A 17016-nucleotide genomic window follows, 5' to 3' on the forward strand; every position below is an offset into this window, starting at 1 on the left:
CTTCGAGTAACCAACCACGAGGTGGTGCTGTTTGCTTGTTTTAAGAAGTCAGACACTTTCTTTCTTATTATCTGCAGAATATTAATATATTAATGCTGTTTTCTGGGGTGTTAATGAATCGCACCTGTCTGTCTGAAATTCTTTAATAATATAGATCTGTCACAGAGCTGCTGCACGAGTTTAACCCTATAAATCCAGGACCTATCATCCTCTCAGCTTTAAAACAGCAGTGTTTCTGAACCCCCTTCAGATATGAATACATGTTAATTAATTAATTCATTCAGGCTTTAATAAATGAGCTGTGGCTCAGTGTTTCTGCAGTTTCTGCTCATTTCTCTGAGCCTGTAGAGCTGAAGAAGGTGTGGCCTCTGTAATAACTCCGTTTGCGCGCTAGTGATGAGGGTTTGATTCAGTTTACTGAACCGATTCTTTAGAGCGTCCCGATTAGATGGCGATTCATTCATATTTTCACTGTTTAATTCAGCGAATCATTGTAAAAAATACTGATCTATCTATCTATCTATCTATCTATCTATCTATCTATCTATCTATCTATCTATCTATCTATATATATATATCTATCTATCTATCTATCTATTTATCTATCTATCTATCTATCTATCTATCTATCTATCTATCTATCTATCTATCTGTATATCTATCTATCTATCTATCTATCTATCTATCTATCTATCTATATGTGTCTATCTTTCTAATTTTGCCTGTCTGTGGGTCTATCTATCTATCTATCTATCTATCTATCTATCTATCTATCTATCTATCTATCTATCTATCTATCTATCTATCTATCTATGACGTCGCTGCCAAGTTCAACAGTTTGATTCAGTTCGGTTTAGTGAATCGCTTGAACCGATTCATAGAAAAGAATCATTCTAAGTGAATCAGTTAATTGGTGAGTCGGGTTAGCCGGCGCGAGGTAGTCTCCGTGAGTGGAGCGGCGGGTGTGCGCGGGGTCGGTAGCGCGCGCTGTGTGCTGTATCTTTAGTTTGCGGGAGTGATTCAGTGTGCCGGTGATTCTGGGGGATGCGGTGCTGAGGGAGACGCCCTGAGCGCGCGGTAGAGCGGCGGCGCGAGCGGCTGTGCCCCCGGGGGTCGCAGAGTCGCAGGGTTATCAGGGTCTGTAGCCGAGCTGCTGCTGGTGATGATGGAGGCGGTCATGGAGCGCGAGTGCAGCGCGCTGGGGGGACTGTTCCAGACCGTCATCACTGACATGAAGGTAACACCCCGCCTGCGCATCCTCAACCTGCCCCTGAGTGTGTGTGTGTGTGTGTGTGTGTGTGTGTGTGTGTGTGTGTGTCCACTTCACAGGTCAGCACCATTCTGTCAGCTGTGTCAGTCAGTGGTCCCTGTGCAAACTGTGCTGCTGGTTATGGTGGTGGTGATGTATGATGTGATGGTGATGAGGTTTGGAGTGGTGGTGTGGTAAGGGGTGATGGTGTTAAAGTATGGGGTGGTGATGGTTGTGGTGATATATGGAATGGTGATGGTGGTGGTGATTATGAGGTATGGGGGTTGAGAAGGTGTTGGTGAGGTATAGGGTAATGGTGGTGGTGGTGAGGTATAGGGTGGTGAGGTATAGGTTGATGGTGATGAGGGATGGGGTGGTGGTGAGGTATGGGTTGATGGTGATGAGGTATGGGATGATGGTGAGGTATAGGGTAATGGTGATGGTAAGGTATGGGGTGGTGATGGCAGCAGCGAGGTATGGGATAATGGTGGTGAGGTATGTGGTGGTGATGGTGGTGGTGATGTATGGGCTGGTGATGTTGATGCTGAGGTAAATGGTAATGGTGGTGAGGTATGGGGTAGTGATGGTGGTGGTGATGAGGTTTTGGGTGATTGTGGTGAGGTATAAAGTAATGGTGGTGGTGAGGTATGGGGTGGTGAGGTATAGGGTGATGGTGGTGAGGTACAGGGTATTGGTTGTGGTGTTGAGGTATGGGGTGTTGAGGTATAGGGTAATGGTGGTTGTGGTGAGGTTTGCGGTGGTGTTTGTGAGGTATGGGGTGGTGATGGTGGTGTGGTGAGATATGGGGGCTATTAGTGAGGTATAGGGTGATGGTGGTGGTGAGGTATAGGGTGGTGATGGTGGTGGTGAGGTTTGGGGGGGTATAGCTGCAGAAGCCTATAGTGTAAGTGTTAAAATCTGTAATGGCTGGGATTAGCGTTGGTTTAAATCTAGGATTAAAAGATTAAAGTCATGTATTGTTGGCATTAAGTTACTTAAAATATGTCATGTGTGAGATTAGAATGGTTAAAATTATATTATGGAATTTGGGGGATTAAAATCAAGTATTGTTGGGATTAAGATAAAAGTTCAAATCTGGGATTATTGATTACGTCTTGCCTTTGACTAAGTTTTCACACTAATATTTATTTACTTTTGAAAACCTTTAAGTATGTGATTAATCTTAATCTTGGTCTGAGAAACTGGTCCTTAAAATCTGGGATTGTTAGGATTAAGATAATTAAAAGTTTTGATTTTTGAAATAAATTCAGGGTGTGATGTGATTTAAAGCATAACAATTGGTGTAATCATTAGGGTCGATAAAATATGATTACCAGGGTTAGGATCTTTGCTACATTGTAGGATTTGCTAAAATTAGGGGATTAAAATCATGTGCATTTTGGCTTCCAATGATTAAGAGTGTTAAAATCATACTTTGCTGGATTGAAGGGATTAAAATCATGGATTTTTTGTCAGGCTAGGTATAATATGAGATTTCTAGGATTAGGATGACTACAGTGTTGGATTTCTTTGGGTTTAAGGGATTAAAATCAAGGTTTAGAGTCTTAATATCTTGGTTTGGTGTGAATTGTTGGGAATAAACTGAATTATTTCTTGCTTCTGGATGGTTATATACTGCACATGCTGGGATTTTAATGGTTATAATTGGAGTTTGTTAGGAATAGGAAAATTAAAACCAGGATTTGCTGGGATTTAGAGTATTAAAATCGAGTTGTTGTGATTGAAAGATTGTTTTAATTAGAAACTGATGGTTTAAAGATGCTATCAGCCAGGAAGCAAATAGGCCAGTGGACTTGACAGTGTTAGCTGTGGTGGATTTGGGGCATCATAATCTGGGTCTTTGCTTCTGTGCTTCAAGGCCACAGTATCTGATAGAAAACAGCATCGCTGTGCTGCAGGATGAGAGCTCATCTTCTGCTGCTGCTTCAGCTTTAGCATGCACTAAATTTGAGCACTAATAAGGTTAACCAGCAGTGCTCAGTTTAGTGCTGGGCGGTTAATTCAAAGTAATTAGGTTTAATTTGAATTACTGTTTTAATGCGATTTTCAAAATGAGGTAACTGAGATTGTACGTCTTTACATATAGAACATCATAGATGGAATCTGAGTAGATACCCTATTTTTAAGCTACGCTTTTAAAAAAAAAAGTTCGGTTGAAATGTAGCCATTCCTTCTCACTTAACTCAAGTCAAGTCAACTTAATTGATATAGCACATTTAAAAGACAATGAGTGCTGTACGATGAGATCATATAACACAAACTAGAGATGGAGCCGATCCGATACAATATCAGTATCGAGTCCGATATTGATGTTATCAGCGTATTTGATATCGGGTGTGCGTGGCCGATCCACTTACCGATCCATATTCCAGTCCGCAGTTTAAGCTGGACAATAAACCCGCCGTAACTTTGCAGCTGAATGAGTAACTTTAGCTATTTGCCCACTATCAATTATCAATTAATGTCATTTATCTGGAGAGTTTTCACTTTGGAAACACTGAACAGCAGAATGGCTATATGTAATATTTGTAAAGTCAGCGTCTGAGGGGTGAACAGGTAACACCAGCAGTCTGTTAGCCTAGTTAGCATTTAACCCACAGCTGCATTCTGGTGTTGTAAAGTAGGGGTGGGCGATATGGCTCTAAAATAATATCACGATATTTCAGGGTATTTTTGCGATAATGATATACATGGCGATATAGGAAAACAGAAAAATAATTCATTCATTTCTGGAATATAGTATAATAGTATATAGGGAAAATAAATAATATAGCATAAAATAATATAATGCAGCAAAAACTATTGCAGAATATTTAGTGCATGCATATAAACTGCAAACTAAAACAATTATACAATAAATACACTTAAAGCTTCACAGTAAATAATAGACTACTTTTAAGACAGAACATCTCTATTATCACGATATGGATTTTTTATATCATGATATTTCTGTGTCACGATATATTGTATACGATATAATTTTGCCCACCCCTATTAGTAAAGGTATTAAATACAGACTGGAGTAAACTATAGTCATAATCCACATATCCTATTAAAATACAGGATCTACCAACACTAACCAGCACAAACACACCCATCTTCTGTTAAAAACTGCCATTAATTTAGTACAGAAATACAGTTAGCATCATTAGTTAGCCGTTAGCCATTTGCATTAAGATCTGCAGTCAATTACCCTAGCAAGCACTGAACCGACAGCTGCTGTATTCTGGTGTTGTAAAGTTATTAACTACAGACTGGAGTAAACTATAGTCATATTCCTCATATCCTATAAAACCACAAACACTAACCAGCACAAACACACCCATCTGTTGGTAAAAACAGTGATTAATTCAGCTCGGAAATACAGTTAGTGTCGCCGGTTAGCCATTTCCATTAATATCTGCAGTCTGTTATCTCAAGTTAACTACAACCATAATCCACATCGATTATCAAACCACAGATCCTACTCAATCTAACCGGCACTAAGAAATCAATCTAATTATTAAAAGCAGTGATTAATTCAGCTCGGAAATACAGTTAGTGTCACCGGCTAGCCTTTAGTCTTTGCAGAGACTCCTGTGCAACATATTTAATATAAACATAACATATTTAATATTTATTTTTTTTTTATATTTAATGGAAAATTTTATTTAAAAGAAAACTATAGTGTGTTTGTATATAAAGTGTGTCAAATAAATGACTTTGGAATGCATTTACATTAAATGCACTTGTGTATACTTTTCAAATGACTGTGTGGTCTGTTTGGTCTGTTTCAGCCTCATTATGTTACCTTATTCATAGTACTAATAATAAACTAAAAGAGCCCTTTTATTGGTATTTGTATCTGTATCTGCAGTTTTATATTAATTTTATATCAGTTTTATATCGGAATCGGATCAGAGCTGAAGAAAGTGGATTGTCACCATCACTAACACAAACCCAGTTCAAAACGAAACAGAAAACTAGACATAAGAGAAACTATAAGAAACACAAAAATACAATAAGAAATACAATAAAAAACAATCGTTTAAAATAAACCTGATGACAGGACAGAGTTGACCAAGACAAAACAGATAACTAACAGCATAAACCACTCAGGACTGAAATGCATGACAGAATAGATACGTTTTTAAGTTGGACATAAAAATATCTACTGTGGCTGATTCCAAAGTTTTGGAGCAACAGTTTTTTTCCAGAGCTGTATGTTTATATAATATATACATCATATACTGTTTATTGTTATATAACAGTACTTTAACCAGTCATGCTAAATGACCAATGCTTCAATGTATGTGACTTATACACACAATGTGAAATTCTGCAGTAGGTAAAGAAATTCTTTATATTTCCAAATCTTTTATTATTTACAAATTTGCAGTCTTTAAAATGGTATGAATGCTTTGTTATGCTATTATATTATCATTATGTTAGCGGTATTTAATTGTCTTACAATGACAATAATATAGTTTATCACTATAACGTCTGGAACGATATATCTTACACAAAAATAAATTGCACAGCAGTTTTAAGTGATGCTAACATTCATATTCCTACATAATAATATTTGAAGAATATCAAGATTTTTATTCTTCTTCAATATCACCCAGCTTACCTCCCTCTTTTTCTGTTATCTGTGCTGTGTTAACCTCCCTGTCATTGTGATTAAATCTGTGTTGGACGTGATTGGACCTGGTTTTGGGCTCTTCTCTGTATTGTAAATGGACGGCTCTTAATGAGAGTGTTCCATTATAGTCACTGCAGCGTCCAGGAGCCTGAGAGGGAACAGAGGGCATTGAAACATGCCATGTTTTGTTGAGGCTGGCAGGGGCTTTGAAGCAGACGGCCGAGGGCACTGCTGTGTGTGGGTGTGTGTTGCTTTATTAATCATATGATAGATATGATAATACTGTACTACTTCTTATTACAGGGGACTGTTGCAGTGTTATGGTGATGTGAATGGGGGGAGTGCAGGGCAGTGAACATCAGTAGCTGTGTGTGTGTGTGTGTGTGTGTGTTGCACACTGGGAGTGCAGACTGCAGCGTCATGGCTCTGGTTCTGCAGTCGCTCACGTTGTCAAGGCAACAGATGTTGTCTCCAGTTATCAAACTACAAAAGAGCCGGAGATGAGGCGTGGAGACATCACTCACACACGCACACACACACACACACACACACGCACACACTTATATGCTCTGTCACAGCAGGAAGCCAATGTAAAGGACCCATTTCTTTGAAAATCAGCGGTAGCATTAAAACTGCTGACAGGTGACATGAATAACATTGATTATCTGCTTAAAATGACACCTGTCAAAAAGTGGGATCTACCAGGGATGCACCAAATTAAAATATTAAAACAGAATCAGACATTTACTTTAGCAGAGCTATTCTAATCATGCATTTTCCTCAGCAGAACTATTCTAATCACAAATTTACCCTAGCAGAGCTATTTCATTTATGCATTGACCTCAGCAATGCTATTTTAAATCAGAGAAAGCATTAAAAATGCTGACAGGTGACGTGAATTACATTGATTATCTGGTTAAACTGACATCTGTCAAGAGGTACCAAGGATGCACTGAATTTAAATATTATGGCTGAAACCGCAACCAAACTAAATGTAACACTTGGCTGAAATAGCCTAATATTTACTGAAAAACAATAATAGTAATAAAAAAAATATATTTACCTTAGCAGAGCTATTTTTTATAAAAAAAATAAGCAATGCTATTATAATCATGAATTTACCTCAGCAGAGCTAATCTAATCACATTTACCTCAGCAGTACTATTCTAATCATGCATTTACCTCAGCAGAGCTATTCTAATATGCATTTACCTCAGCAGAACTATTCTAATTATGGATTTACTTCAGCAGAGCTATTTGTATCACAATTTTTTTCTCAGCACAGCTATTCAAATGAGACATTTACCTGAGCAGTGCTATTCTAATCATGAATTTACCTTAGCATTGCTATTCTAATCATGATTTTACCTCAGTAATGCTATTCTAATCATGCATTTAGCTCAGCAGTGCTATTCTAATCATGAATTTACCTCAGCAGAGCTATTCTAGTCGCATGATGCATATGTTTAATTAAGTAGGTGTTATCTTACAAGGTAGCAGGTGTTTCTATTAAAGTGGCCATTATGTGAAAGCACAAGGTTGGTTTTTAATGATATGCTCAGGAAAAGTAATTTATACCAATAAAATTAACAGATTCTCATATTGTCAGCATCTGATACTGTCTGCTGCCATGATGCTGTGCTGTGTTTACACTGATCAATACAGAAGAAATGAGAGAGTGGTTTCTATTTTCTGTTATTTGTAGTGGAGCACTCATTGTCCACTTCATTGGAAACACCTATCTCATGCTTCCAGTCACCGGCCACTTTATTAGAAACACCTACCTTATGCTTCCAATCAATTGCCACTAGTTACATTGAACTTCTACACACTGGCCACTTTATTAGTAACACCTTATACCTTGAACTGACTCAAAAAAAAAAGCAAAGCAGCAAGATAAGTTGTAAAATATTCTGTATAAATAAAATTTATTTCAAGAATAAATGTCATTTTTGTACATCCACTAACTGGCAACTTTATTATAAACACCTGCTTTCCATTTGCCCTTCCAGCATATACAATACTTTACAATGAATGTAACGGACAGACTTGATTGAAAAGTAGGGGAAACAGGTGAAAGCAATCAGTACTCAGGTAAATAGGATTATATGACAGAGTTGATGAAGTATGGAATTAGTTTGAGTTCAGGTTGACAGAGAGAATGGGAGAAGTGGGGATTGTGACTCTACCATATTCTGAACCAATAATGTAAAGAAAACAATTTATATTTAATGCACAATAATTTTAATCACAAAATCTGACTTCCTGTACTAATCTGCATTATCTCAGCATCCGGGACTTCACTAGAGATTGAAGGTAATCAGATAGATGGATGGTGTTGCTAGATGCTAGATAGATGGAGTGCTGTTCTGAGAGAGAGAGAGAGAGATAGAGAGAGAGAGAGAGAGAGAGAGAGATTGAGAGAGAGAGAGATTGAGAGAGAGAGAGAAATAGGATAAAAGGTGGGCAGAGTTAACCAGGGAAGCAGGAGGAGATAATGAGAGAGATTAAGAGTGAGGTAAAGGACGAGCGGATAATGAGTGAGGTTGTTATTGATTGTTTGGCATGTGTGTGTGTGTGTGTGTGTGTTCAGTGTCTGTATTGTGTTGCTGTGAGTAGACCAGTCTATAAAAAACAGCTTCTGTTATTTGTGTTGCAGGGCAGTTATCCGGTGTGGGAGGATTTCATCAGTAAGGCTGGGAAACTGCAGGCCCAGCTCAGGTGAGACATCAGACCACACTAACATCTCCATCTGTACCTGAACAGTGCTCTTCATCATCTTAACATCTCATGTTTTTTATGAACACAGATACAGCTTATTTAAATTCACTATCCTTTTATTGTCTGTATGAAACTTGAGTTTAATTAAGTATAAATCAGTTTGGTTGTTAATATACCGAAATAGCTAGAATTATCCAAGGGATTTTGGCAGAAAACACATACACGTTTCATGCAGGAGTACCCACAGCTCAGTGCAGCCTTCTCATGGGCTTATAAGGTGCATTATGCAACACTAGTAAGGAACAGGGGTGTCGCCATATTTTCCTTCTAATTCAGCAGGTCTCACTGCTGGGTGGTCATAGTGGGGTACCTAAAGTAAAGCTAAGCTAAGTAAACAAAGTTGTAAAAAAAAAAAAAAACATTTTCTTTTTTAAAGTCTAGCGAGCACTATGTTAATGTTAATGTTAATATGAATTAACACATATTCTCTCCTGTTTATTTGGGTGAGTAAAGCACTTCCATTTATTTACAGTAAGATGAAGAATTGTAGAACCTGAGGTTCGAACCCCTGCTCATGCAGCTTTGCCATCAAGCTGCCGGCACTCAGAGGGAGCAAAATTGGCCTTGCTCACTCTGGGTGGGTAGATGGCGCTCTCTCCCCATCACGCTTAAAGGTGGCACCGGGCGGCACGAGGCATCTGTGAGCTGATGTATCGAAACCTAGTTGCTGTGCTTTCCTCTGAGCGCGCTGTGATGCTGCTCGGGCAATGATTCATCAGCAGCAGCTCGAAAAAAAGGGGTGACTGACTTCACACGTGTCGGAGGAGGCGTGTGCTCGTCCACATCCTCCTAGGGTCGCAGGTGCCACTGGTGATGGGGACGCACAATGGGGTGGGACAATTGGATAACCAAATTGGGAGAAAAATGGAAAAAAAGAACTGTAGAACCTGAAGAACCCTGCTGCATCTCTGATGATGTGCACCAGGCTGGGTGCAGCAGCTTTAGCATTAGTCGCTAACCGCTAGCCAAAGTTACAGCTAGTAAATGTCACTGACAGTGCTACACTGAGGAACCATGAGTGTTCCAGTAATCCAGGGCACAATCAGCTAGCGGTTCATCCCACGTAGCTTGTTTTAACACGGTAAGCGTGCAGGCTACAGTCTGATATACTCACCTCTGTACAGTGAAAGAGCTAGCGCTTAGTGCGGTTAACGGCTAATGCTAATACTGCTACAGGCGTAGTGCTGGAGTAATTTCACTTCCATGGGACATGGAAACATGGGACAAACTCATTGGACACTACGTGTACATACCTGTATCTTCTTTAGATCCAGTCCTGAGTACATTTAGGAGTTTTCCACACTCTGACACACCTGTATCAGAATATTATCAGGTGTAGTGGGTGTGTTTGAGCAGGGAAGCCTCCAAACCATGCAGGAAACCAGCCCCCGAGGCATGACTGGATCTGAAGAACCCTGCTGTATCTCTGATGTTGTGTTAAAGTGTGTGTATACAATATATACAGTATATAATATGTGTGTATATGTACACAGGTGTATTTGTTAGTGTAAATTCCTCTCAAAGTCCTGTGTGTGTACAGTCAGCACACTGACTGACTGACTGAAGATTCTGTGTCCTCACTGTAACACTGACAGCAGATCAGATCTGGAGAGGGGAGAGGTGTTAATTAGTGTTGAAGCAGTTTGAACATTTACAAGATCGGATAATAGTGGTGTTTCTGTTCACTAAGACATCTGGCTGCAGCTTATTACAGTGAGGTGTTTGGGGGGAGGGGTGTGATTTATGCTAAAAAAAAAAAAAAAACCTCCTCCACACAAATAGCTGTATTTTTATATGGAGCTTCTTTTAAATTCTGTTATATTTGTCTAATATATTTTTCACACTATAAGGTAGACCTATAATTCTTTAATTTTCCCCAAAATCATCAGTGCACCTTATAATCCGGTGCAATCTAATATATGAATTTTATCAGTCAGGTATTAAGGAGCAGTAAAGCCACTCTGCTGAAGTACAGAGTTATACAGGAGTTTCAGTTTAGTTCTCCAGCACCAAGACTGGAGCAGTATTAGCATTAGCCGCTAACCACGCTAAGCGCTAGCTCTTTCACCGCTCAGAGGTGAGTAATAGGCCTGTAGCCTGCTGCTAACCCTGGCCAGCACTGATGGAGCAGCATAAGCATTAGCCGCTCACCGTGCTAGGTGCTAGCTCTTTCACCATTCAGAGGAGAGTATATCCGACTGTAGTCTGCGTGTTTACCGTGTTAAAACAAGCTATGTCGGACAAATCTCTAGCTAATATCGCTCTGGCTTACAGGAACATTCAGGGTTTCTCAGTGCAGCGCTGTCAGGCCGCATTGGGCGCCAACCGCTAGTGGTTAGCCGCTACTGCTAATGCTCCAGCCTTAAAGGGGACATGAAACATTTCAGTTTGTACAAGTTTTCTAAGGGATTAAATATAATGTTATTAATTAGGGGGGGATTTTTTTTATATAAAATGTTTACACACTAAATTATAATATATTTATGTTTGTTACGTTTGCACTAGTGCGCCGCCATTTTGCCCGTGCAGCACTGGTGACGTCACGAGGTTGGTTGGCTGAAGAGCCCAGGTATATAGCTAGCAGTCACGGTAAGGGAAAATAGCTTGTTGTTTGTGGAGATTATGGATGAAGACGAAGCTGAACTAGGCTAACGTGGAGCATTTGCTCAGAGATCTTTCCTGTATAAATCTGAGCAGAGATTTTCAGAGGCTTTTCTGAGAGCGAGAGGTTTTGGAGGTGTCTATTCTCTCTCTACGTGAGGTCCCAGCAGGAAGCCCGTCAACAGCAGGTACTGCCATCCAGTGAACTAGCTTGTTCAAATACATTTAGCTTTTTAGCATGTAAAGTCCAGAGTTCATTAAGACTGAATGAAATGTACATGATTTAAGTGGATATTAAAGTGAAAGTGATTTTTTTTTTCTCACTCTTCAGCCTATAAAATTTTACTACACCCAGTATTACACCCAGGGGCAATACAAAAGTGCCCCCCCCCCTTTGTAGATTTTTGATTTGGCTTTTATTATCTATTGAGAAACTAAGTTATTGTAGACTAATAGTTTATGTTAATGAGGCGTTCGGGAACCAACCTCGTGACGTCACTTTAAGTGCTGGGACAAGATGGCGCTGCCCTTACTTAAAAAAATGACATTTAGATTGCTTATTATTTTAATTCCGCTTCACTGACAACTGTTAAACTTATTAGATTTGTTAGAGTGAAAATATATCTTGTGAATTATACTAAATACTTGAAGTGTTTCATGTCCACTTTAATGCTGGAGAAATACAGGAATCTAAGCTTACTGTAAATAAATGGAAGTGCGTTCTTTACTCACCCAAAGGAGAGAAATCTGTGTATATTAACATCCAGCGCTCGTTTGACTTTAAAAGAAAATGAAAAGGGTCTTTTTTTTAAGAATTACATTATTGTTTACTTAACTTAGCTTAGCTTTACTTAACTTCGTTCATTAACGGCCCACCACCACCCAGCGGTGAGACCTGCTGAATTAAAAGGAAAACATGGCGACGTTTCTGGTGCGCCTTATAGTGCAAAAAAATTTTAAATGAGTACATAAATATTATTATATAAATAGGTTTACCCTATTCATTTAATTAGTGACACCATGTGGACTAATGAAGCCTAGTTATGAAGTCTAATTAGACTAGTCAATCAGAAGATGCATTGTAATGCATAAACACCACAGAAACTGAATTCAGTCCAGCTGTCCATTATACTGTAAGTGTGTGTGTGTGTGTGTGTGTGTGTCTGCTCTCAGGACCACAGTTGTGGCGTTGGCTGCATTCCTTGATGCCTTTCAGAAAGTTGCAGACTTGGCCACAGGCAGCAGAGGTAAGTTGACGCATACACTCACACACAAACACACTCTCGCACTATTTTCTGCGACTGAGAGCACCTAAGTTTTAGGTAATATGGATATATGATTGCTGTAATGGGGGCACTATGCAACTTTGGTGGAGCTGCACAAGAATCTCACTACAGAACTCACTACAGAACACTCTACATAACCATAAACAGTCAAATTAGTGTAAAATCCAGTAGTATTACTCCACAGCCTTGGTGCACAAGCTTCTCTCACTTCAGATGCTGCTTCTGTATCTCTCAGCTAGTCCAGAAATGCATGTGTACACCTGTCTGTTCATGAGGGGGAGCTAAAAAACATTATTTGTATTTACTGCAGTGGAATAAAAGTGAATTACACCCCACACCTGTACTGATTCTCATATAATTCTGCTTTAACGAACTCTTTCTCTTTTCATTCTCCCATCTCTCTCACCACTCTTTTTCACTCTACCTCTCTCAACTTCCCCTCTTTTTTCATTGTATGCTCTCTCTCTTTCTCTCTCTCATCTTTTTACATCTGCCCTTTTTCTCCCACTCCCTCACCCTCAGGTAGTCTCACTCTACCTTTCTCTACTCCTCCTTGTTTGTTATTCTCACTCTCTCTCTCTCTCTCTCTCTCTCTCTCTCTCTCTCTCTCTCTCTCTCTCTCACTATAACTCTCTGTATGTGCATTTTCTTTTAACTCTATTCTCTCTATTTTTTCTCTCTTTCTCACTCTCTTTCTTTTTACCTTGTTCTTAGTTGGATAGATAATAATGATGATATTAAGGACAATAATAGCATTTTTTCTTGTGCTTGTTCTTTCTCTGTCCATCTCTCTTTCTATCGCTCGCACTCTCTTTCTCTCTGCCTCCCTTCTTCTCTTTCTCTTTTGCTATTTAATTCAATTTAGGGTGCTTTATTAGTGTGACAAATAATGCCGTGCCAAAGCTTGAGATACAAGGTTTGAGAAATCTCTCTCTCTCTCTCTCTCTCTCTCTCTCTCTTTTACTCTCATTCTACTTCTTTGTATACCCCCTTTCTTCCTTTCTTTTAACTGTATTCTCTCTTTTTTCTCTCTCTTTCTCTATCTACCTCATCTTTAGTTGGATAGATAATAATGATGATCTAAGGACAATAATAGCATTTCTTTGTCCGTCTCTCTATCTCTCACTCTCTCTTTCTCTCTCTCCCTCCCTCCTTCTTTCGTTTGCAATTTAATTCAATTTGGGGTGCTTTATTAGTGTGACAAATAATGCAGGGCCAAGATACAAGGTTTGAGAGATCTCTCTCTCTCTCTGTCGCTCTCTTGCTCAGTCTTTCTCTCTCTCGTTTCTCTCTCTTTATGTCTCTCTCTCTGTCGCTTTCTCTCGCTCTGTCATTCTCTCTCTCTGCCTCTTTCCCTCTGTCTCTCTCCTTTTGTCTCTCAGTCTTTCTTGCTCAGTCTCTTGAGATACACGGTTTGCGAAGTCTCTCTGTGTCTCTCTCTCTCTTTCAGTCTCTCTCTCTCTCTCTCTCTCTCTCTCTTTGCGTGTTCATTGTTAATTAGTGCTGAGGTGACTGAAGCCTGGGCTCGTTAGTGTAAATCAAACAGCATCATTTAGCAGGAAGGAATCAGTAATGAGGAACAGAGCCTCCATCTGTCCAGGCAAGCGTCCACGGCGGCTCAGAGCCTTTGGCAGGGTGGAGGATCTGCTTTCGGTCGCGGCGGCTCGGACCCCCGGTGTGTGTAAACCCGGTTGGTAATCATGCAGCCTGACGGCACAGTGCAGAGTTAGAGTTCTGCAGAGGGCAGAGAACGCCGTCGCTGAAACCCACTGTCTCTAAAACCCTCTGATCTGAAGCTTTCTGTGATTTCTGTTAGACTTTTTTATTAGCACTGCATAATTTATATTTCTTTCATCAGCATTGCGACATCGGCCTTAGGCCTGATGAAATCACTGGAGTGTGCAATATGCAGGTAATCTTCTGACCAATCACTGCGATTACTGAGCGTGATTACTGCAGGACATCAAAGTTAGTGAGTAATCCAGTCATCTAGTTTAATAACATTCACTTGAGTTAGTCAATAATCTGATTTTTCGCTCGCCAATAACTCACAGAATAAGACATGACTTTTTTAACATGTTGAGCTACACCTTTCTCAGAATCCCTATGAGTTAAAAAATATATTAAGAAACAAATTGCATGGAGGTCATCATCCCAACAACCTGCTGCTGATGCAGCATTACCGAGTAGCATCACAGCGCACTCGAAGGAAAGTGCAGCAACTCGGTTCCGATACATCAGCTCACAGATGCAGCCTTGTGCTGATCAACATCACCCTAGAAGTGATGAGGGAAAAGAGCTATATCTACCCACCCAGAGAGAGCAAGAGAGCAATTGTGCTCTCTCGGGGCTCCGCCAGCTGATGGCAAGCTGCATGACCAGGATTCGAACAAGCGTTCTCCCGATCATCGTGGCAGCGCCATGTTTTTGACAGGTTTGAATGGATGAGATTCTTTGAGGTGATGGAGTTTTTTTATACACACAGTGAGTGCTTTCTTAAAGGAACAGGACTTAATTAACAGGACTGGTAAATTTGAACCTTTATTGGATGTTTTTTATTTGTAGATAAAAAACTACCATGAAAAAATTATAAACTGTAAATATAAGGGGGAAAACTTACACAATTAACAGGAAGTAAATTATTTCCCTGTTGCTGTAGTTAGTTAGAAGTGAGACGTGTACAGTGTGTAATATGACACATTGAATGTCATTCACTGTAAACCTGCATCTGTTGGTGTGTGTCTGCGTGTCTGGGTGTCTGTCTGCCTGTCTGCGTGTGCAGTCGTCCATGTGTGCCACTCTCTGTTAGTGTGTATGCATTGTTTTTGCCCATCTGTCTGTGTGTGTGTGTGTGTGTTTGTTTGTTTGTCTTTTCAGCTGTCTGCTCTGTCTGTCTTTCTTCCCTCTTGATGGGCGGAGTCTGAGCTCATTCTGCACAGACAAATGCATTTTGATGTTTGCAACACAAAGGTTTGTACAGCTATTTAACTGGGCCTAAATCCTGGATATGCAAAATAGTAGTTTCCATGTTCTCCTCGTGTCTGCGTGGGTTTCCTGCAGGGACTCCGGTTTCCTCCCACAGTCCAAAAACATGAAGATCGGGTAAATTGGATTCTCTAAAATGCCCCAAAAAAATAAATTAAGAAATTGAATAATCTATTTTGAGCTGGTAAATTGGATACTCTAACTTGCCCACAAAAATTGAATACTCTAAATTGATCTGGTGTGTGTGTATGTGTGTGTGTGTGTGTGTGTGTGTGTGTGTGGTATGTATGTAAGTTTGTGTGTGTATAAAATGTGTGTATGACTGTGTGCCCAGATATGGATTGGCACTCTGTCCTGGGTAAATGCTAGGGGTGTCACGATTTCGATATTTCATCAAAATTAATCGAAATTATGTCATGGTTTTGAGCATCGAAGTCAAAAAGAGGATCGAGTATTTTGTTTATTATTTATTTTAATAGTGCACACTGCTGCTACCAAAAAAAGCCACTAGATAGCATTACAAATATATCTTAATGAAATTATTTAAATTTGACCATTAGTGCCTAATGTGGTGTATTAAAGATCACTTGTATCACTTTGCATCACTTATATCGAGCCCACCTTTTGAAATAAGATTTTGTAAATTTGATGAATCAAACCAGTGACTGACTAATCTAAAACTGGCATAGGCCTCTCTGCTGTAAAAAAAGAAAATCGAGAATCGAATTGAATCGTGACCCTACAATTGGAAATAAAATCGAATCGAGGATTTAGAGAATCGTGACACCCCTAGTAAATGCTTTAGTGCTGGATGCAGACCTTCAGGTGGACAGATGTTTCTGGCTGAGAGTACGCTGTGCACTATTGGCTGCTGCTTCTCACCGGTGTGTGGATGAGTGTTGAGTATGAATGTTAGTGTGTAAAAATTTCTAAATTGTAATGTTTCCTTGGGTTTCTAGAAAGACACTATATAAGTTGAACTTCATTCATTCAAGAACAAAAATATAAGGACACCTACAGTAGCCTTTTTTACACCCCGTTATAAATCGACAGTCATTAGTGTGGAGTCGGTCCCCCTTTTGCAGTTATTAATCAGCAGAGTGTTGGACATTTTTTATGCACTATGCTTCTCCGCACTTGGACACTCTGCTCTGTAACTTTAGGTGATCGGATTTTACAGTTGTTTTCACTTTTTACTTTTTAATAATTACCCCTCACAGCTGATGGAGGAATATTTTACATGCTGACTCGTCGCTGTGGTGCAATCCGAAAGCAAGCATACCGAGAGTTTACATGAGTGAGGCAATAATGTGTTTTTTCTTTGCAACCAGACAATAATAACATCATACATTAAATCACAGAATAAAATGTAATGTAAACATACGCATAAAACCCCAAACTTCCTTTTTTTTAACCATTGAGCTGCACCTTTCTCAGAATCATCCTCACCCCACAAGGTGAGATCTTAC

The 17016-nt window shown here is 39.6% G+C and overlaps 1 protein-coding gene across 5 annotated transcripts in view; it reads left to right on the plus strand.

Moving 5' to 3' along the window:
* The first annotated feature begins 917 nt into the window (after nucleotides 1–917).
* LOC103044874 (MTSS I-BAR domain containing 1) overlaps nucleotides 918–17016 on the plus strand; it is a 43685-nt gene continuing 27586 nt past the window's right edge. For 2 of the 5 annotated variants that reach the window (XM_022671971.2, XM_022671969.2), the window contains exons 1-3: nucleotides 920–1237; nucleotides 8554–8615; nucleotides 12450–12523. In XM_022671971.2, coding sequence (XP_022527692.2) covers nucleotides 1163–1237; nucleotides 8554–8615; nucleotides 12450–12523 — 211 coding nt within the window. In that variant the 5' untranslated portion in view covers nucleotides 920–1162. Of the gene's footprint in view, nucleotides 1238–8553; nucleotides 8616–12449; nucleotides 12524–17016 lie in introns of all 5 variants that reach the window. The other 3 variants (XM_022671968.2, XM_022671970.2, XM_007257727.4) reach the window with 3 other exon arrangements.

This window comes from Astyanax mexicanus, chromosome 2 (genome assembly GCF_023375975.1).
Source record: "Astyanax mexicanus isolate ESR-SI-001 chromosome 2, AstMex3_surface, whole genome shotgun sequence".
Lineage (NCBI taxonomy): Eukaryota > Metazoa > Chordata > Actinopteri > Characiformes > Acestrorhamphidae > Astyanax > Astyanax mexicanus.